Source organism: Sylvia atricapilla, chromosome Z (assembly GCF_009819655.1).
Source record: "Sylvia atricapilla isolate bSylAtr1 chromosome Z, bSylAtr1.pri, whole genome shotgun sequence".
Lineage (NCBI taxonomy): Eukaryota > Metazoa > Chordata > Aves > Passeriformes > Sylviidae > Sylvia > Sylvia atricapilla.
The window spans coordinates 41,929,200-41,952,945 of NC_089174.1; the positions used below are offsets into that span (position 1 = coordinate 41,929,200).

The 23,746-nt window shown below is 34.2% G+C and overlaps 1 protein-coding gene across 1 annotated transcript in view; it reads right to left on the bottom strand.

Annotated features, from left to right (window-relative positions):
* Positions 1–4,114: 4,114 nt before the first annotated feature.
* Positions 4,115–23,746, bottom strand: part of SLC27A6 (solute carrier family 27 member 6) — a 37,137-nt gene continuing 17,505 nt past the window's right edge. Inside the window, exons 5-10 of the mRNA XM_066340058.1 lie at positions 19,377–19,571; positions 12,062–12,152; positions 10,023–10,221; positions 9,340–9,437; positions 7,244–7,374; positions 4,115–5,217 (exon numbers count right to left, since the gene is read on the bottom strand). Of these exons, the coding sequence (XP_066196155.1) occupies positions 5,041–5,217; positions 7,244–7,374; positions 9,340–9,437; positions 10,023–10,221; positions 12,062–12,152; positions 19,377–19,571 (891 nt within the window). The 3' untranslated portion in view covers positions 4,115–5,040. The remainder of the gene's footprint in view (positions 5,218–7,243; positions 7,375–9,339; positions 9,438–10,022; positions 10,222–12,061; positions 12,153–19,376; positions 19,572–23,746) is intronic.

The following is a 23,746-nucleotide window of genomic DNA, read 5'->3' on the forward strand; positions in this document are numbered from 1 at the left end:
AAATCAGGAATGCAAGTATGTTTTGTTACTAGCAAAGAGAAAAGAATAAACAAGAAAGGCAGAATAAATAGAAAAATTAATGGAAATTGTGGTAATGAGTATACCATGTCTTTTCTTGAATCACAAGTAACACTCTTGTCATTACTTCCAAAGCTATCAGTTAGTTTTTCTGTCATCGACCATCCCATAGGGGCACCCATTGCTTCATATGTTGGCCACATATAGTTAAAAATGATGCATGAAAGCCTGGCAAAACCAGATTAGCAATGAACTCTATCAGGCAAATAACTATTTACTGAAATAAGTTGTGTGGTTTTGGATCAAATCCACATTTACGAAGTACTTTAAAACCAATATATGCCCTTCCATAGCATAAGCACTGTAAGACAATTCTGTTTATCTGTACTTAGCTGTTTGCACTGAATGAGCAGGACGCTTCTCATATTAGAATTCCCATCAAGGCATTGACTCCTTTCTTGCAAGATGTATTTCTAATAATTGAATACTCTTTACTCTATTTGTAAATCCCATTATGTGGATTTTGGGGCTTGGGGTTTTATTTGGTTGATTGGTTGGTTGGTTTGTTGGTTTTTAAATGAATGGAGATATTTAGTTGAGTTCTAAACCCAGAACCACCACAAAAAGCATCTTACCAGACTTGGACTGTGCTATATGGGTACCACTATCCATATATACTTGTAAGAAACTTTTTTTTTTTTTTTTTTTTTTTTTTTTTTTTTTTTGGTCAGTGTAGCAGTATCAGTTACATGAAGCAAAGGAGACACAATAACAAGAAGTTTTTTGGCAGTCTAAGTGCCCTTTTTATTTATAAATATGCATGTGTGGTCCAGCTGGCATAACACAAACACAAAACCTCCCACTTGTCATGCAGGACTATGAAATAACATCAAGTTTGAAAACCTCATGGTGCCAGAACAGCTCCAAATGGGAATAGGTCAGTGTACTTCCTACTGCAAGGCAGCAACAAGGACTGCTTTGTTGTATTGCAAAACCAATTCCTCACCATTTGATTTGGGCTGTGCCTATTGCAGTCTTTGGAGAAATTCAATTAAGTCTACTTTGGTAAAGGATTCCCAGACTTGTGGACTTGTTAGTGGCATAGGAATTGCATTTCACTCTGTTAATGAGCCAATTTATTTAAAATTATCATGGCATAAATCATATAATCTATTTGTCTGATTAATGGTAAAATGTGTAAGGTCCTGAGTATCAGGACATAATCAGATGATCTTCTGATGTTCCCTTTATGGCCAAGTTAATTGTCACGTTATGCTGTCAGTTATTGGCAATACTGCTAATAATACACATCACACTAAAATTATTTCTAATATTGCTGCTATTCATGTGAAACTTTTCTTTAGCTGTCTTTGCATCTAATTTTTGTGATAACAGATATTAAACAGAAAGACATTATTTGCTTGAAATTAGTCTTGAATAAATGAGTTTCATACATACAGTTATGTGTCATTATTTCTGCTGTGATAATGCACATCAAATGGCTAGTTGCATTGTTAGCTGGGGACAGGCTACTGAAAATGAACTTTTTTTTTTCCTAAGAGTGACTTTTTTGTCTTTTCCCCCAAGCCATCCAGTAGTTTTAGATTTTAAAAATGCAAGAAAATGAGTAAGTTCCCCCTGCCTTTACCTCTTTTTTCCCCGAAAAAAGGTGCAAAGTCAACAGTAGAAGGTGTTTTCTGTATGTCATTTGCAGGAAATTTGTATGTCAATTTTGAAATACATTCTTTATGGTGGCTCTTATAGGTATGAGAATTCTCTTTAAAAGCTCTATTTGTCTGCCTTTGGTGAGGAAAATAATATTCAGACCATGATCTTCTTGTGTTTTTTTACTTACTTTTTTTACTCACTTACTGTTTTCTGGGGATCCTGAGAAAGATTTATAAAAATAATACAGACTAGAACTGTACTAACTGTACCAGATTCACCAAGACAAGAGAGTGGGTATGTGTTTACCCTTCCAGAATTTTACGTTTTCTAAATGCTGACTCTTTTTTTATTAATAAACATTTCTTTCAGCATCCTTCCTTAAATGCAGAAGAAAAAATATATACATTAACTGAAAAATAATAACCTTAATTTATTTTGATCTTTCTCTCCCTTCTATTTTTAATACATGATGTTAGTACTGCAACTTTCCATCCACACCTCAAGATATCCCTCATCTGCTTCATACTTCAGCCAGTCCAAATGTTGATTTGTGTAAAGGTAGGAAGTGAACAGGTTAGTCCCAATATTTTATCATTCTGAAAGTAAGACCCTTTGTGGCATCTGAAATGAGCACCACCATCATTATTCACCCTAACTGCAGTGCTGGTTCAAGAACTTAGGTATCCATGAGGTATGTAACGTTCTGCTGGGACATGCTTCAGTGCTTCTGCTGGCACCCAACCTACTGGATAAAAGAAGGAAAACTACTGGATTGAGAGTAATAGACCGTTTTCCCCTTAGGAAATAGCCTGTGTGTTATTTTCTTGATATCATGGACATCATATTTCTTGGGCAGTGCATAGAACAGAACTATTTTACTTGCCTTTGAAAATAGGTAGATTTCCCAGGTTATCTTGGTTACACTATGGAAAACACGGGAGAAGCTGGAACTCTGTATTTCACTAGTGCTCACAGCTGGAAAACAAACACCTGTAGGTTCTAACACAAGGCAGCTGTGTCTGAAGAATCCCATTCTGCTAAAAATGTACCCAAGAGTTTGGAAACACCAATTGGCTGATCTTCACAGAGCATGAAAGGTGGCACACAGACATTGTTCTTCCTCTGCTGCTTTCTCTGACCCAACCACTGTTCACAGAAATAATTTTCTTCATCTTAGATACTTTACAGAAGAACAGACCAAATGATGACACTCATGAAAAAGCTATTGGATTTTGTTTCTCTCACTTTTTTTTTCTTTTTATTTTTTTTTTTTTAATGGAGAAGTGTTTTCTTCTTTTTTCATGTCTTTCTTTCCCCTCTCACTTCTTGCATTTGTTGCATTTAAGTGGTAGAACCTTTTCACTAGTAATATACAAGATCAAGTATTATAAAGCTAAATAAATTTTAGAAGTGCTAAATACGTTACCAAAGCTAAGCAATTAATCTCACTAAATTCTTTAGTAATCTACTGCAAGATTAAACATGATACTGTGGATGTCAGGGTGCCATATTGAAAAAAAATCAGAAAATAATTGTTTTCAATAGAAATGATGTAATTTTTACTGTTGTAAATAAAAGGGGTCCTGAAGTATATTCAGCATATACCTATATAAAAGTTAAAGTAGTTTTGATTTGAACAACGAATCCTTTGCTCAAATTTCAGCCTAACATGCAAAGTTGGGTTTAACTTTATAATAAATACCTCATTCTTAAATTTGCAGTTCTTGACTAGGTAATGGCACTTCCATTGTTTCATCTCCCCTTTCAGCTGCAGCCAGCCATTTGGGCCCTGCCTAAAGAAACAGAAAAAGTGGGACTGCTCAGGGACTGCTAGATCAAGTGAGCCCCTTCCATCCTTATGCAACAGTTCTTTTCATTACCCATTACGTACTTTTTTACATTAACATCTACCATAAGGCGTGATGTTGGTGTAAGTGTTTGTTACCTTTCACTGGTTTGTAAATTGCAAAACTGTAAACTTGCTTATTTATACTGGCAACCCCATAAGGAATATTGTGTTCAAAAATATAAGTAGGTTATGATCCTTATGTATTTTTCACAACATCCTTGGTTTGGGTTTTTTAAGAAAATAACTTTAAGCAATAATCAAAGATTCAAAAATTTGCACAGGTTCTAATGTCTTGTTAGATGAAAAAGGTAGAAAGACACAAGAAAATTATTTTTAAAGTGTGTTACATCCTACTTTCATGAGAACATAGTTTCATACTACTGTTATGATGGAAGAGAGATTTATGATGCCCAGTATTAGAGTGAGTCACCTCTTTAAATTTTCTCTGATCCTGCTTCTGGCTGATCAAAGTGGGCATCATGCTGCATTTGAAGAGGGCATTGTGCAAATCAAATATCAAAACAGGCTGGAAAGACTTCATGGAGAGTTAAATCAAACAGAGACAGAATGGTATTTGGTTCAAATAATCTTATACTTTATTTCAAAACTTAGAAAAAGCAATTATTAGAACATGAAATCTAGTGTTTTATAAATTTAGCTATATTCTAGGCTCATAAAATAATGATCTCTAGCAGTCATTACTAAGAGTATGGAAGCTATTTGTTACTCAATATGCATGGCATAAAGTGGTGCAATAATTCTTTTCATGCTATATAAATGATTTTCCCCATTAAGCATGCAGATTTGCTCTGGCAAATGTTGATTTGCTGCTACACATTTCAAAAAAGTTTGCTTTGTCTTCAGAATTTGACACTCCAAACAGCCAGTTTAACAAATGAAAGAGCACAGATTATGACAGAAAAAAATCTCAGCCATGATGTTAGTATTTGGATGTGTTTGGAAGACTTTCTTCTGCTTCAGTTTCTTTTATTTTATATCCCATTAGAAAAGTTCTCTGCAGAAAAGATTTTTTTCTTCCAACCAGTCCAAGCCTTTACTTCTTACAATACATATTCAGAAGTATGTAAACTACTACAGTAAAAAAGATGTTACTGGCATATATTATCCCTTTAGACAGAACATGTGACACAATATCTTTGTATGTTGATCCTTTTTTTACCATGTGTCATACTATGTATAATTTATGTTCATTTAGTACTAAGAACAAGTATCAGGTTCAATATTTAGATTGCAAAGTTAATATAAAATAGATTTCAGTTATGTTTTACAGGTTATTAGAAATTTGTCTGAAGAGGTAAAAATTGATTAGTGAAAAATAATGTCGAGTGAGTAAAGATAGAAGACATATCTGAGTGTAAATATCAAATATAAAAAACATTATTCTGGATAACTATGCATAAATACTGGTAATTGCCTTGTTTTCTCATACAATAGCTTGTATAGACTGCCCCTTTGGTTAACAAGCCTATTATATGGTCAATTATTTAAAGCTTCATTTTACCAGATAAGATCATCTCATGTAATTCTTTGGTTAACAAGACATATGCTTTCTTAGAATTATCTAAAAAATAAAGAGGATCAGTAATTGTAGATGGATTAAAACCTTCATCCACAAGTCGAAATTTTTGTTGTTTGAATGTTCCTGTCATTTCCATTTTTTCCTGCAGTAGAGAGAAAGATACATAATTCAAAGAGAAACTACTTTTCTTTTGCTTACATTCATGTTTGTTTTTCAAAGTCTTAGTTGATATAAGTCAGTTTCTTCTCACTGTGCTGAAAAACTGGAGCTTATGTGCTGCTCCAGGCCCACACCAAACACAATGTGACAAAAGCCCATTTCTTTCTGCAGCCCTGTACAGTGTCTCTTCAGTGTCACATATATGTAGCCCCAGCATGCCCAAGACAATCTTCTTCACTGTGCACATTATAAAAGGAAACTACACACCACGAAGCTTCTGAGAGTCACACCTGTTGTTATCAAGAACTCCTTAATGATAAAATTCGGGAAATTTGCAATATCTATGACTATATCATCTCCCAAAGGGGTTGAAAGAATCATCAGCCATACTCATATTCCAAAGCCAGGTCCAAAGGAAGATGGATCTTGTTTTGTTTTCAGACTGCTCCAGTGCTATGGTATCTCTTGGAAAAGTGTGCAAGGCATCTGTAATAAGACTGTGTTCTCTATTCTAACTACCTTTACTCAGCCCAACTTTATGACCTCTCTTCATCATCTTCTCATGTGCCTTTATATTTTTTGTATATATGCAAACAATCTCTGAATACAAAAAATTAAGTATTACATTCAACAAAAATGTCAAAGAGCCCTTTTATCTACTCCAGGCATACCTACAGATTTTATCTACCTGCTCTGCTTGGTCTAAGAAATGTTCTGACATCTTCTACAGTATGAGTATATGTCAGATCAAGCCTAATATGTTTTCAATTTTTTCCCTTGAAGTTCCACCTACTACCTTCTTTCTTGGTTAATGACAGCTGCACCAACGGCAATGTATCTGTAAGGAAGGCACTTAAATTCAAATTCCAGATACTTGATATCCATGCAATACCCAAGATTCAGATTCCTTCTGCCCAGTATAAAGGGTGTACAGGAGTGAATCTAGACTATGTTCTCATAATTTCATAAACTGACTATGGCAACATTCTCAAGTCTAATCTTGCTTGCTCACATCAGACTGCTGCTGCAAGATACCTTCCTGAACTTATGAGACAGATTGATAGATACATACACACATATTTCACTTTCAAGGTCTTTCATAGGTTTTTTTCTTTCCCCTCTCTATTCTGAACCAGTCTTCAATTTCTGGGTGGTCTAAGATACCAACATCCATAACTTAACTTCCCTCTGTAAACAATGACTATTTTTTCATCTGCTACTCAGACTTAGGGGACTCATTCATAAACACCTTCAGAAACATTTTTCTGTTTCTTTTTATCATGATGTTTGCAAAACTCTTACCAGAAATGCAAGTGCTTATCAGACTTCATTTACCATGCTTATCAATATTGTATGCTTTTTATACTCTCATTTTTTTTATCTCTATGTAGTCCACTGTATTGTATTTACATTTCTACACTCTGTCAGATGGACAATTTTCTCCTTAAACTGGACAGTTACTAGAACAAAGAAATGCACAAATAAGGATGACTATGGTGATTACTGTGGTGACAACAATAACACACATTTTGTATTCACCCTTCCAATCTACCTAGCATCTTTTCAAGTGCTTTAATATTTGTCATCGTTACATAGAAAATAACATTCATTTTTTGTGCACAGCCACTGTCTCCCGCTTTAGCTCTATTTCTCATTTTTGCTAAATAAAATGGATTTTAGATTCTTTTCTCCTGATGCAATGGCTCATAGTTTTAAAGCTGAATCTTTTTCTTTCACCATGCTTATGCTTTTAATCTCCCCAAATCCTTTTGTATGATCTCTGTCCTTGCTCATTTGTACAATTTCTATCATTTAAACATAATCTGCAAATTCATTGACTTTTTGTGTAATCTCTTTTCCAGGATTATATTCATCAAGACAGCAAATAGGACCAGGTCTAAAACTAATGTAGTGATACATGAACAAGCACTTCTTATTATTCACTTAGCTATCTTGTGTTTAAATGACGTAGATGTTTATATACACACTGCAATAATGCAGTTTCTTACCTGGACTCTTAAGAAAAGGGGACAAGCATAACTTGGTAGATAGGTAACTACTTGCTTATACATTTGCTCCAAGTCTAATGATGCATTTTGCTTCAAAATAAGAGACACCATTCCTGCTTTTCCTTCATGATCTGCATGAAAGCAAGTGAGATGAGAATTTTGTAACATGAATAATAAGCATGAGTAATGACAAACCTTACAAAATATCCTGTAGTGCATTAACAAACCAAGTCATATATCATACTCTGAGTTTGAGTAAAGCTGCAAGATCTCATTCATATTTCATGTGGTATTATGTGTACTTGGAGATCACTCAAGTGATCAATTAGGCAATAATGCTGTAAAGGAGTGTGGATTATTTATATAATCAATAAATGGGAATAAACATCAAAAACATTCCTCTCTTAAAAACAAGAGTGAAAAGCCTCCTTCCTGGAGTAACCAATTATGTCTTCATTCCTGTTTTACTCTCTTTCTCTTGCCAGTATCTTTTCTCAAAACTGTGGATCTGAATTAACAGAGAGAGCAATTAAAACTTCTTACTGTTTTGTCTAGAAAAGGAGAGCACTGTGGGTCTTTGGGAAAGAACAAAATGGGTGAAAGGTAAAAGCAATGAACTTCAGCTATCAAAAGCAACTAAACATTTTAACCATCAGCTAGAAGTAACAGCAGAGGTGTTCTGCCAATTTATCTTTGTTTTGTTTTGGTTTTGTTGTTGATTTTTTTTCTTGTTGTTGTTTATTCATTTGTTTGCTAATGCTACAAAATCTGTAAAGAATTTGATTTGGTTAGTGTTAACCAAAGTTAACAGTTGCAGTTATCAAGACAGTCATATAAACTGAGTAGGTAAACAGGTAAGTGTTGTATAGGAAATTAGCATCTCTTATACTTTTGAAGCTGATTCTCAGACAGTCTTCTATGATGTTTCTTGTTTTATGGCTTTAAAAAACAGTAAGTGACACTTTTTATCATTTTAAACTCCTTTATCTTTTTGTGTTTCCTTGCCAACAACGAAACATCCAGCCAGCTTTGTGCTCAATCCCTCCTGTCACAGGATGGGAAATGAAGGAAAGCAAGGCTCAAGTGGTAAGGTAATGGCAATTTCATAGGGAAGGCAAAAGATACATGTACAAGCAAAGCAAAACCAGGACATCATTCAATATTTCCCATCATCAGGTAGATCTCCAGCTACTTCCTGCAGGAACAGGTTCACTCAGATCATGCAGCATTTTTTGGGGGAGACATGCAGCACAATCACAAACCTCACCCACTTTTCCTCTAGCTTTAATAACTAAGCACGGCTCTCATATGATAGGGAATATCACTTTGGTCACTGCTCCCAAGTTCTTGCTGTTCCCAGCATTCTCATGCATGGAGAAAGCTTTGGTACTGTGCAAGCTCTGGTCAGTAGCCAAGCACTGTTAAGTTATCAACACTGTTTTAGCCATCAGTGCAAAGCAGAGCACTGAACAATCTCCTATAGAGAAACTTACTTTTATCCCAGTGAGACCAAGCATATATTTTGAAAAAAAGATATAGCATGAATGAGACTCAAGCCCATATGATCTCATGAAAAGTAACCAAAAAAACCCATTAAAAAGAAATTAATGTATATTCTCCCTTACAAATTTGTTTTTCTTTTTGTATTCTTTTTTCATTTTCTTCTTGGTTTTGTAGCATAACTGTTTACAGTTATTTTATGAGGCTAAGTGAAATAAGACACAAAAATGTCTTCACATATTTTCCTTTAGAGTTACTTTAGAATTACCTTGTTGACATTTTATTTTGACATATGTCTGGATTTACACAAATGTGAATTTACTAAATTTTTGTATTTTAATTTAGGTTATGTAGCTATCACAAATGCATGCATGGTAGATTTTCAAAAATAATCCTCATTGCATACAGATAAAAAATGCATGGTTCACTGGCTCATTCACAATAGGGGGGTATTTTCATTGCCTGCATCTACATTTTAGCTGGGTATTAAACAGGCGCCTCAGTCAAACATGATTCATACTTAAAACACAAAATAGAAAGAGTAATGAGGGTTAACAATGAACTTGGGAGAAGCAAAATGCTTCTCAAGCATTTACCTGGTACAGACACACCATACACATTTGCTTCTTGTATGAAGTCCAACATTGCAATGACGTCAGAAACTTCTGTAGTGGCAACGTTCTCCCCTTTCCATCTAAAATGTGTGAAAAAATAATTAAATCCCATGACACCTGCCCTTTTGAAAAATCTTTAGTAGAAACTCCATTCATTTCAGACTAACACTACCTCCTCACTGGAATTCAAACATCAGAAGACAATGTTGCAATTAAACTGTATTATAGCAATGTAAGGGCCATGGAAGATCAATTGTTTCCAAGTTTTTTACATGTATATAAATGTATCAAATGTGACCAATCTCTGCTATTTGATACATTTTCCTACACGTCAGTATTGGATTTCCTTGCTCATAGCAAATCCTTCACTAGTTCCATGATTATTGAAAAGCATGTTCAAAGAGCTAGAATTCCTATGAACTATTCTGAAAATGAACCATTCAACTACACAGTATTATTAGTCATGGAACACTTGTGACAAAATTAAGCCTGTATCATCCACTTCAGAATCACCACAAACTACATTACAGTAGCAATAAATTGAACAGTTCCAGCTGAAAATAAAATATAACCACATTATTTTACATATCTTTAATTATATATATCTTTAATATCTATTCTACATATCTTTAATGAAGAAATATGAAAAGAAACAATAACTGTACCTGAAGGTATCTCCAATCCTGTCCCAAAAATATAGAAAATTGTCATGGTCTTGAACCATTAGATCTCCAGTATTAAAATAAAGATCTCCCTTCTGAAATACCTCACAAAGCAATTTCTTTTCTGTGTGTCTTTTATTGCCAGCATAACCAAAGAAGGGGTTCTTCGCATTGACTTTGGAAATCAGAAGACCAGCCTCACCTATACAGAGAAGTTGAAAGAATTTAAACTTAAAATATCACTGGACATTTCTGTATCTGACATTAGTATTACTTACAGTATTGTCCAAGCAAATTCACAGTCACTTGTATTTCTTCCTAGTGACTCACCAGTTTTCTCCCAGAACAATCATCTATCAATCACAAGCTCACTAGCAGTTTATTACTCTCTCAAAGTGGACAATTCAAGTTAATATTGAATTGACTCCCAATATACTGAATTTCCATGAGTGTCAGCTTTATCATCTTCCTAATGAAAAACTAATGTCAATCAAAAGTAGGTGCTTAGCCCATGCACTAGGTCCCTATTTAACCTGTTTTCAGAAATTCTGAGAACACTGAAATTACCTCAGTTGGTTGGAGCCTGGTGTTAACACTGAGCTTTTGGGTTTAATCCCTGTGGGGACCATTCACTTAAAGAGTTTGACTTGATCCTTTTGGGTCCCTTCTAACTCAGAATAATCTGTGATTCTGTAACTTCGTAAGAATATTCAATAAAGTGATACAGCATCACCAATTTACTTTTTGGTGTAAAATATAAAAGTTTAATACTATTTTTTTCCCAAAAAGTATGGAGATTAGGGGAAAAGATTATCCTCTTAAGCATGTAGAGTACCAGGGTGTTCATTTGCAGAACATGAAATAATTGTATGAAATAACCTTTCTGGGAGCAAGTCCTGAACAATATAGTTTAAGAGTTCCATTAATTTGTAACAGAGACAAGAATTATAAATAGGAAAATTTATCAAAATGTTTTCAAAAGTAGGCACAATTTCTAATTTAAGATTCCTTCCTTAAAAAAGAACTGTGCTTTTTCCCCCATAAACACTTCCCCTGGTAGTGTTTAAAGTACAAGTATTTAGTTCACTGGTAGTATCACTGCAGCCATAATGCTCTGAAGAAATAAGACATTGGTAAGACAAAGATTATAGACAGAGATAATACTTTTCATTAGACTGAGTGGTGTTGTTGGAAAAAAATTAGTCCAAGTGTCTAATCAGAGCATGTGTTCCCTTCACAGGTCAGTCTAGCATCCCTAGAGATAAATTCCTATAAAATTTCAGCTTTTGGGGACATATCATCTTCAAAGTACCCATGTCTGATCACCAACTGTTAGAGAATCTCATAACTACTTTGAAAAATCCGTTTCAGCTCCCTATTAAAGCTGTCTGCCTGACCTTTAATATGAGTTTTTCTTGCTTCAGTTTCAGCTGTTACCTTCCCACAGTTCAATGAATCCTCCAGTATCTAACAACATTTTGAAAAATTGTGTAATCGTGATTTCTGATAAATATTTTTAAGACAACTATAACCAAGCAATTTTTGTTTTCATTGGTTTTGGGGTTTGTTTGTTGGGTTGTTTTTTTTTGTTTGTTTTGTTTTGTTTTTGTTTTTTTTTTAATTATTAAGCTGAATCACATCACTCAGTCAGAAACACTTAATCTCTCATCAAAAAGCATTTGCTCTAATCCACCAGTCCTTCCTGTAGATCTCTTAGGCAACCATTTCCTTATGTTAACCTCCTTTAAAAAGCACAGATGTCACTATGTATTAATTCAAAGATAATACCATAGCATCACTTTTGAACACTGCTCTTCTGTGAATATATACAAGGATCTCCTGCATGCTTCTGATATCAGCACTGGTATGTTTAATGCTGTTTTATCTGAGATCAAAAATCATACTGCTTTTTCTCAGAGCAAAGAGTAATAGTTAATTTGGTAAACTACAGTAACACAATAGCAAGGCTTCTTAAAACAACTCTCTAAAGTATTTTTATTAAAATCAATAGGTTGTAATATCCTATTAGAATACATACTTACCTTTCTTAACTTTTTCACACCAACCATGTTTATTTCGAATTGGTTCATCTTTTTGGAAATCATACTTGATTAAATCAAATGGGAAAAAAAGCTAAAAAAGGGAAGAAGTCATCAGTTACTCATCTACACAGTGACATCTGGTGGCAGCAAATATACATAGGGAAACCTGTGCTCCAGTCTTGCTCATCTGAAAGGAGAATGCAGTTTCATTTAAAACTGAAAATACTCTGTGTAGATTTATGCCGTTTCCTGGAGGTAAGCTATGTCAGCTGGTGGATGGGGTCCGCCGCTTGGGACCCAGAGAGCCACAGCCACCCCAAAGGATGTCTCGCTAGAAACAGCTCCTTGGGCGGTCAGGGCGCTCCTCAGCTGGCAGAGGGGCTTCTCAGCATAGGGCAGAGCAGTGATTTTTCAGCTCAGTGATTTCAGCTTTCAGTGATTTCAGCTCAGTGCTCTTAGCTCATGCCCTTGTGAGTTTGCCCCTCTTTTAGCCGGCCGTGATGAGAGAGAGAGAGGTCTCGTGTGGAATTTCCGCAGGTGGTACTTCATTGAGAGGGTTCCAGCGAAAGGGATCCAGGGACGAAGAACCTCTGCCGACCAGAGGAAACCCAGGGGTTTTTATGGGACACCAGGGTGGGAGGAAAAGGGTACAGAACCAATCAATTGTAACAGATCTACACAAAATCCCGAGAGGGCTTGTGGGTCTCCAGACAGGTAACCGTAGCTAGAATGTTTGCCTTTTTGTCCTAGGGGCTCAAGGTGAAGTTGCGAAATTCTTCCTTGACTCCTCAACTTAGCTCCCTCCAGGGCAGAGCAGCCAGGGCTCCGCCCACCTCCACAGTAAGCAACATCAAAACAGTTTTGTAAACGAAGACATGGAACTACCCTTCTGTTAATTTTCTTACAAAAAAGTTATGGGATCCACATCATCACTGAAAGAGCAATGTGAGACAGCATCATAGAAGCATTATCTCTATTATTTAAGTGACATTTAGTGGTGGTGGCTGATATGACGTGTTCTTGGGGTCTTCTGGCACTGAAAACAGCGGGCAAGGTAAAGGCCTCACAACGGAGAATCTGCTTCCTGTTGAGCTTTACTTTTGCTTAACTAGCCTCACATCTTCCCTCTTGCTTTTTAAGGCTGCTGTGTGGTGGTGGAAAGTGAGCACCAGCAGAAGGGTACATACTCCCATGGCTCCAAGCAAACTGAAGGAGAGGACGAGACACTCCTATCAAAACCAGCAACTCCAATACTTTTTTTTTTTTTTCTTTTTTTTTCCCTTCAATATACAGCATTTGACTATTATTTTGCTTCATTTTTTCTGCTGTGATATGAATCCAAACTGTACCTTTAAGAGACACTGCCTTACAGTATTTGGACAACAGTTTGCAGTGGTCCAAATTGTCTCTTTATCATTCTAAAGAGACAATTTTCCCAGCTTGGATTCTATGTTGCCTTCTCAAAAAGAAATCTTATTAACAATCTTTAACAACTAGTGAAACCAAGGTAATTATCTTCTCCTGAGAATTTTTGGCAGTTGGGGAACAATTTTATAAAACATGAATATGCTTCTGCACTCTTCACAATAAAGAAATGCAAACAACTTAAGGATGGTTATATGAAAGTGTAGTTATATATTAAGTAAAGGGTAGAATGTCAAAACAAACTTCTTATCTGCTACTAACTTGGATGAAGAGTTGCATCTTTATTCAAATTTGAAATGTTGTTATAAATGTATCATATAACTTTTTATCAAAGAAATCTGAATAAAGAGCAACATGAATCCCACAATTTCAATCTCATATGGACAAAACTGATTCATCAAGTCCTTTCAATGTTCAGCACTGTGTTTTTCTTCTGCCATAAGTATGAAACAAAAAGATGTTTTTAACAGGGGATCAAAGGAAAAAGTCATAGCCTGCAAAATAAAATAACAATTCAAGAATGGGACACTATTTTAATTAAATGAAGGGTAATAATTTTTATTAACCTCAGATTACGCCATTTACCATAGTCAAGAATTTAAGAGCCAAAATGTTCACCTCAATTAGAAAATAATTTATTATTCTTGAGGAACACAGTGGGAGTGGGTCTCTTTTTTTTTTTTCAGTCTACATTTAAATGCTACTCTTTTTCACTTTCTTGTTACATTGATATTTTTTACTTTTATAGGCTTCATATGACCAAATACAATGAATAGTAAAAATAATAATAATGAAATGGTATGAAATGCTATTTTGGTTTAGTTTGTGATTAGAATAGCTTAACATAATGGATCATACAGTGTAATATTTTGACAAGATACAGTTTTTGAGCTCTGAAAGAATGAAAAATTACTTTAAGTTGTTATAAACCCTCAGAAACTGTAATTCAGTATCTGAGCTCATCTAAAAACTGTTGAGACTATCATTATATATGACTGTGCTACATACATTTTCTGCCTACAACTTCAGAGTATTAATGAGGTGTATTCCAATTAGGTTTTTGAAATAACAATCATGAAAATACATAATTTAAAGAAAATACCGCATCTTGTATTAAATATGCATAATGAAACTATACAAAGTCTATGAAAACAGCTGTGCCTGCACAAAAGTCTTTTCCAAGCTAAATCATTCTGTGATTCTGAGAAGCTTGCTTTTCATAATAAATACTAGAAAATGAAAGCTTCAGAGCAAAGTATTTAGTCTGGGCACAAACTAACATTTGGTTCACCTCATTATTTAAATTCTAATAGGATGAGGACCTAAGCTTTTGAAGTATTAGCATATTATTTCACAGAGTATTGCATGCAACATTCATCATTTTAATCGACATTTTACTCTCTGAAGCACCACATAAATGTAGCAAACAAAAAGCATCATTTAGTGAGCTGAAACTGAAAGTGCATTACTGTGCAACGTTGTCTAGTACTATGCTGCCTAGATGTTATCTAGCTAACAGCTTTCCTCATCTTGGTTTTTTTTTTTTTTTCAATTTATTTGATTTATGTATGTTTAAATATTGTGTTGAAGATAGTTGTGACATGCCTAAAGTTTCAACTTTCAATGAATGCTCAAAGAACCTTTATCAGAAAACAGAGATCACAAGGTTTTTATTACTGGTTTTAGAGATAGAATATTTTTGAATTCTCTTGGAGATTATCAGTTTTTAAAACAATGCATTACATGTACTAGGTTTAGTTTCAAGCATCTTTAAACACTGAAATGTAAGAAAAATTTGGAGGATAGTCTCATCACATCTTAGAGACAGCTTTAAAAATATACTTGAAATGCCTTATTTATACTGTAAAGAGCAGATGCATAGGTCTTTTCCACAACTTTGTTAGCCAAAGTAAACAAAACCAAAAAACAAATGTTTAATACTAACTGAATAATGGCATGTTAGAATACAATACCTTAGAAAACACTTGAAGTACTTTAGATTAGTTTAGCTTGCAATTAGTCAAAGGAGAAGAAACAATATTAATTTTCACTGGCCAATGAACTCAGGTGCTTCCACTGCTTCCATTGCTTGGATCTATACATCAGCATTCTTTCTTTGAACCCATTTTTCTGGGATCCTAAAATTTGCTTAAAACTGATTTTGTATTTTTAAATTAAATTTTTTGTCTTCTGCTACAAGTTCTATGACTGCATGAAGAAGTACACAATATTAATTCTGAATGGCTGTGTGAAAGCCATTTTATATATTGAAATTATTTAAGATTTATTCTAAGATCTAAATGTTTCTCACCTCAAAGCTGATTTTTATCAATACAGTTTTGCATAAGAGATTTGGATTCCTGTAATAGTTTGAGTATCTTTGCTTAAAATGATGAAAAATTACATTTACAAATATAGGTGGGTTTTTTGTTGTTGTTGTTTGGGGGGGGTGGTTATGTTTTTGTGGGGTTTTTTTAAGTATTTTTTTTAGGTTTTTGGGTTTTTTGTTGTTGTTGGTTTTTTTGGTTGGTTGTTTTTGTTTTTTTTTTTTTTTTTTCTTTTTTTACGTAATGCTGTCCAGGTGAATGTGCCATGGGTTATTTTTAGCCCTTCTTAAAAGCTTTCTCAGATCTCGTTGATCCCAAGCTCTCTTGTTGTCTGCCATCAGAATTTATTTCAGTATAAGAAAGATATTTGAAAGATATGTATTCAATAAGACACTATTAGGGTCTTCAAGATTTTTTCAATATGACATATATATAAATACACACATAATGTATGTCATGTATAACATAACATTATTAGCATTAGCTAGAGATATATGTATGTCAGATGTAGATATTAAACAGCTATTTATTATATTACTGTGTTAATCAGTGTTAATCAGGACACTGGTTTTTTTGTAAAACATTTTAGACTTTACGAGCTGAAAAGCTATTCAGAGGCTTCTACTTTACCATTCATTGACTCTATGTAAATATCTTTATGGAAAGATTTATTCATATTCTACAGGGAGGCTTTCAAGCACATGAACCAATTCCTCTTATATAAAGAACACAGTGTGAAAAGAAACAAGTGCAAACAAGAGCACTGCTTTTAGTTAACATCTTTAATACAGTGACTTCTGCCAACTGCTGTAACATTTATTTGTTTCTTCCTATTACCTTATGTCTGCCAATATTTCTATGAAAATATATGTGTTCTGTAGAACCTTTATATTTATCATAAGCATTTATCTCTAGCCCTTAGCATTTACTGACAGAAAAGTTACTTTGCTCATTCTAAGAGCTCAGTTTGCCTCCTAAAGCTGTAATTCTTATCTGTATTTCACATTTACAAATTGTGTCATTGCCACTACCTACAAAAGAATGCACTCCTTTTGGGTTTTTTTTGGCTTCCCCCCTTCCTGCCTCCAGCTAAAAATGTTGTACTTGAAAACTTTCTGCTATTTTTCACTTTATACTCCCAATATCTGTATCTGTAGGGCTTTGTACTGCATTTACTTTGTTGCCAGCTGTGCAATTGTGCAGTAGGTAGAGAGCAAGTTTCTTCCTTCTTCTTTAGTGTATCTCATATATGAACACACAAGCTTCTTTTTCCCACTTTCTCAGTAATCTTTCTTTCTATTCCCAGTTTAAGAAATAGGTGTTTAGAAAATCCCTAGAAAGCACATTAAAGGGTAATCTCATGTTGTCTTACATGTCAAGAGAATGTTCCAAAAGCTGTTGTAGCATGTCTTGGAAGAAACAACAAATGTTAGGAATTGGGTGGCTGGGCCTTGTCTGTGCCATTGTCTGCTTTACAGCAGGAGACAGATTTTCTTTCCAACCTCAGGTCTTTCACAAGTTAACAAATCAGAAATAATGCTGCTCTCCTTTATATATCACTAGTTGTCTTGTGGATGTCATTTAGACTGAAGTAAAACAAAAACCAGCAACACTTCAGAAGTCATTGTTTAGTAATCTGCAAGCTGCAAAATGTATTTTAAAAAACCAGAAGAAATGCCTGAAATAAGTAAAAATTAACTTTTCTATGGCATTAAAATATGTATTTAGTGTTGCATGCAAAATCCCCACACTACTTGATTAAAAATATAGATGATTAAATAAGCATGCAGGTAGTTTCAAGTTCAATCTTTATCTGCAGTAGACTTTACATAGTATTTACAAAAGGTTAATGACTTATGACAAAATTCTGCCAAAAGTTCTGCAATTCTGAACACAATTTTACTCAAGTTTGGAACACAAAGAAAATCTGTAAGATTAAAAGGCATCTGGTTTAGAATAGTCTGAAACAAAAAAAAACTATCAGATGTAAGGCTCCTAGTTCACCTACTATTCCCTAAACCCCAGATCTCTCATTTCCTGTAGCAGTTCTGGACCCTTTGCAGATATCATATGGTCACTGCCTGCTACAGAGCATCAGACATGTAGGACAGAGCATCACTGGAGTCATCTGCCATAATTCCTGAGCTCTCAGTGGTTTCTGAGTAATGCAGTAGCTCTTGTGGTGTTTTCTGAGTGGCTCCATAATCCTCACTGCAGTCTGAGTTCCTTTATGAGTAGTGAAGAATTCCTCTGGCCCCAGTGAGTAATGCAGTCTGTATAGTGATTGTACTGTGGTGATAGAGTATTGAAGTTGAGGACCCTGGAACATATGCTGCCTAGAAACCTATTTACATGGCCTCAGAAGATACCTCTGTTGTATTTCTGAAAAAAGGTTTTACATCACCACCTAAAAAGTTTTGTTTGGACATTTTGCTATCAGTTCTCCTAAGGAGCACAAATATCATATAAGTCAACAGGACTTGTATATAGATAGACATCACTCAATTTAAAATTCTAAGCAATGCATGAGGGACTATTTATTTCAAGAAGAGTAAAAACTGGTATAAATAACAACGTAATGATACATATGTAGTCTCATTGCAAAAATGCTGGACATCTTTCGTGTTACTAGCTTGGGACACATGTTACTTTGTTTGGGACTTTCAAATAATTTAAAAGATTGTCCTTACAGGATCAAAAAGAAAAAGTCTATCTGAATTTCAATCAGAAACAAATTCTTGATTTACTCAGAAGGATGGAGGAAAATCATAATGTGTGATATAAATAACATGTAATCCTCCTTCCCAAGATATATGACTGCCAATTTCAAAGCTGATGAAATATAAAAGTTTTTTTCTAGTTTCAGGACACAGCAAACACCTACAGTAGACTATAGTTAAATGTGTATAGCATTTTTAAATTAATTATCTCTCCAAGTATTCTCTGTCACAATAACTCAACAGTGATTATATAAGTATTGTGTTATCTTTGACATTTCTGAGTACTGATACAGGCTAGATGTAGTTTGAGTTAATTATATTTATTCACACATAGGTATAAAATAACTATTAAATTTTGTATCTGTCTATACGCAACAGTATGTAATTATTAAATTTATTATTAATTCCCATTCATGCAAAATATTTACATAGCAATATGCAATATAAACATACTATGTAAACACATCACTAACTATAATTTATAGAACAGTAAATCAGAATAGAAATTTATAGCCTTATTTCAGCAATGAGGAGTTCTTAGGTATTAAAATAAATCCAACTTTTGTCCTCTAATGTAGTAGAGACTTGAAGCTATACTTGGCAACTGTCAGATTACTCAAAACTGTCAGAAGAGAGCCAAAGCCTTTTTGACTCCTGTGAACTCTATGAAAAATCTCAGTGTTACTGCTGAGAGTACAACTGGGTTGAGTGCCAAGATTTTACAGAGGGTCAGTTAATTTGCAATAACCGAGTTAAAAAAATTGCCTTGGACTTATGACTATAGTCAAACTAAGAAACAATTTTTCAACACTACTACAAAGTAGAATGTAAATAAGTAGTCACCTTATAGAAGAAATTGGTGCGTCCAACAGATCCAATTTTTCCTGTGTGGTTCATGAAACAAATGTTTCCTTCAGTAGCACCATAGAACTCACAGATCTTAACAGCACCAAATCTGTCTAAAAATTCCTTCCATACATCATTTCTTACTCCATTTCCAATGGCTAGTCGGACTTTGTGATTTTTTTCTCCTTCCTTCTGTTAAAAAAAAAAAAAGAAAAAAATTAAAATATAGTATACCTATGACTGCATTTGATTCTTGCATATATTGCAGGAAAGATGTACCTTCTTTGGAATACATCCAGTAAAAAAAAAGAAGAAAAAATAATACTCAAGAAGTTAAAGAAAGCTTGTATGGGTGGTGAACAGCTGCAAAGTAGTAAGCTGCAGTCTAAAACCTATTATCTTGTTAAACAAAAAATTGTTCCCTGAAAAATTACTACAATTATTTATATAAACACTTCCATATTTTAGAAGTTGTATTGTCTCAGTCTAGTTCTCCCCAAAGGAATTAAAAAATTAGGAAGAAGAGAAAAAGACAGGAATAATTTCTCTTACAGGATTAAAATCAGAAGAGATGCACAGTTACTTTCTTCTGTCTTCAGACTGATTATGAGGAAACAATCAGATTTCACACATTTGTAAAATATTTTCCTTCCCACATATTGGGTATGAGCTATCATCTGTACTTTTTTCAATATCAAGACTCACAAGGGGTTTTTGTTCAATGTTACTGGAATACATTATTTCTTAGTGATCTTGAGTCTCTACTGTTGTCAGGTCCCATGCTTACCATAATGAACATGATAGTATGTATCCAGTTGAGTACAATGTTCTAATTTTATATATACAATCCCAAACATTGAGACTGCATGGATCACCTTTAAAATACAGTCATATTTAAGTTGAAGTACCAGAAGGCAAAACATCAGTACTTTTTGGATTAGTTTGGGTTTATTTCCTTTTCATTTCACCTAGTTTAAAATATTACTCCCTTTTCAATCATTTCCAATTTTCAATCATTTCAAGTTGCAATACAGAATGCTCTAGAAGTGAGAGAGCTCAAAATAAACATTGGTACAATTTGTAACCACATACCTTCAGAATTGCATAGCACTCTGCCACTGCAACTGTCTCTATACCTACACTCCTATATATGTATGCAAACATCTCTCTGTATACAAATGCACACATCTGCACAAAATCACATTCTTTTCATACATATATATATAAATACATATATGTGTACACATTCACATACATATACTATAGAAAACAGAGAGTCTCTATCTTCTACTTTTCTATTATGCCTGTTCCCTCACCAAACCAGTATGAATTAGTTATGGCTTATGGAAAAATCCATTTGAACACCTTTAGTCTCACATAAAATCACAGCAAACTATTTTTGTGAAGAGATCTGGTCAGTTGAGTGAAACAGGAGTTTTTTGAATAATTTGGATATTAGAAAGAGTAAAGCACCAACTGAGTATGTAGACAGCAGTTCCCTCAAGGGTTATGTCTTGGACAAATTAAATTTTTCACGAGGAAGTGAATTCTTCCTACTGTAACAAAAAGCTGCAAAACACAATGGAATTTTAAGCTCCTCTAAATCACAAAAACTACTGGTTTTTCCTTTACTCTTCCAGACCAGTAACTCACAGAAAGATAAAAATGTATTCATTCATCTTTAGAGTCTTCCTTCTGCAAAATAAGTTCTCTTGCTGAAATGATTCAGCAAGTACAGCACCTATTTCACTAGCTACAGATAGGTGTCGGCAGATTACAATCTGAGGCATTATCCCACAATTTTAGGTCAAAGCTCACCAGCCTCCCCTGGTCACTAAGAACTCTGTTTTCACAAGAACCTAATTCTTGCTTTTTCCCTTCTATCTTTAGATGTGAAAGTAATTTCTTAACACATAAGCACATAAATCACTGACTTAGTGCCAAATCATTATTAACAAGTGCTGCATTACATACCACTACAAATCTGACATGGAAATAGCCTGGAATGAAGTATCTAGAAATTTCCCACAGATGTTACTTTTACAGTGGTTTGTTTTTCCAACTTCAGACACAATACCACAAAGCAACAGTTTTTACATACTTGAAATAATGTAGTTGGTTTTTACATACTTGAAATAATAACATCTGTTACATTACGTATTCAAATTAATTTTATTGTCATTGAACAATAATAATGTTCTTATTTTTAAGCTAAAATGCTTCAGTGTTACTATGAACTTAATCAGGAAAGCTTTTAACGCTTTCCCCTCCTACCCGCCCCCCCACCCCAGAAAATTGTTCACCATTTTTAGAATATTCCTGTCAGCTCTACATAAAACTTTTCTAAGTGTGTTATTTTCCTTGCAATTTCCATGTTAAACTGAAATGAATGTGTCCAGCTGAACAGCAGTTATCTCTTGCTGATGCCACTGCATTATTCAAATATACTGCCTTTGCTAAGATGCAAAAAATAGCTCAAGAGATACTTTCAACAAAATTCTTTGTTCCACAATGAACAGAAGAGACAAACATATGCATATATACATACATACAGTAATTGAGTCTTTCATCAGGCTAGGATCATTCAAAACCTCTAGAGACCAAGCTAATAAAAAGACTTTGCTTCTACTATTTTTACTTAAAGAAAAATAAAAGATGTTTGCTGAAAAGTTTTTTTCTAGTCTAGTTTATCTTCTAGGATGAACTAGAAGACAGTGGATTACGGTGTTTGGGTTTATTTCTCAAAAGAACCCAACAGATTAAGTTCCTTACGTTACTTTGGCTGGTTAATATTAATACAGCACAACATGGTTTCTCTAGTGTAAAAGATGCAGAGTAGTCCTGACAGATCATCATCTCACTTTGCTTGCAATGTTAAAACCTATCATCAACATTAACAATACAGTGTAAAGCCACTTCACTTTAGGAAAGCATGCTCTCACAGCACTCAGGCTTTTTGCAAAAATACAAAGAAGGTGTATGATATTATCAAGAACCAATCATGGAAAACAAGATTTCTTAAATGGTAGAGCAGTAATTCACTTCTTCACAGCTAAGGTAGATCCACTGTTAGATAGCATTGTTGTAAATGCCATACTTGTGATTTAGTCAGCCCCATCATAGTTGTACCTGTCTGTTGATACAAAATTCCCTGAAGAGTACTGCAGGGCTTTCTAGTGAAGACATTAAAACTGCCATGCATTTAACAATCTTTCAACTGTAAGAATGAAAATTATATGTAATTTCATCTCCCAGCAGGTTTAACAACTATGAAGAAAATTATTCAAATTAGGGAAACTTCAAGCAGTGATTTTAACTCACATTAGTTTTACATGTGAGTAAATTAATATAGCAATACTTTATCTATTTTTATCTTTTTTATAACTAATATATGACATTAGTTCATGTCTGTTTTATGTGTAACTAACTTTCAATGTAAAGAAACCCACAGTAAATAAAATAGAGCTAGCTATTCTAATATTTGTCATCTCTTTTTAACATCAAACATCATCACATATATTTTTGTCCACATGACTGCTGAAGTCCAACTCTTAGGACAGGCATGTTGGTATCCATGGGCATTGTGGCTGAATAGCTATGCAGTAAATAAAATGCTAAATAAGAGAAGGGAAGGAAAAGAGATGATAATTTAACCAAATTACAAAAACCTGTTTGAGTGATGAACACTTAGGGTGTTCTAATGAAAAAGGAAGTAAAATAAAAATTCAGAAACATATACTTTAAACTGACTAGACCAAATAGGTTTTGAGTTTCTGCCATTTTCAGATGGCATTTCATCAACTAGCTTACCTTTCGTACAATAAATTAAATTACAGGAGTAGAAGGAATTCCAACGAGTCACCTAGTACATATCTCTTCCAGCAGAAAAGCTCTGTTATCTCTGTGCTATTCTTGACACCTGACCAAGCTGTGGCATGTCAGCCAGCTGCCCTGCAACAGCTGGTATGTAGCAATTGTGTGCATGTGTATTCTTAGACCATTGCAAAAACACTGTACCAAATTAATACCTTCTACACTAAAAGTTGTATTTCTTCACAATATCTCATTTACAAAGGACTCAATGCCTTTCCCTGGCCACCTACCACAAGCAAATTCAAATAAGTTCAAATTCCATGTCCTCTGATAATTATTCAATTATGATTTGTGTTTCTGAATTTACTAATGGCTCTCCATAGGTAGTTAGGACAAGAGATTTTTGAATAACAGAATGCCGTAACATCTTTCCAAGGTTTCTAAAAATGTCTATTTATTTTCTTGCACTGTGATTTTATTTTTTTTAATTCAGAGTGACTATTAAATTAAATAGGGTTTAGTTTGCATCCACTTATTTCTAACAGTAAAGGTGA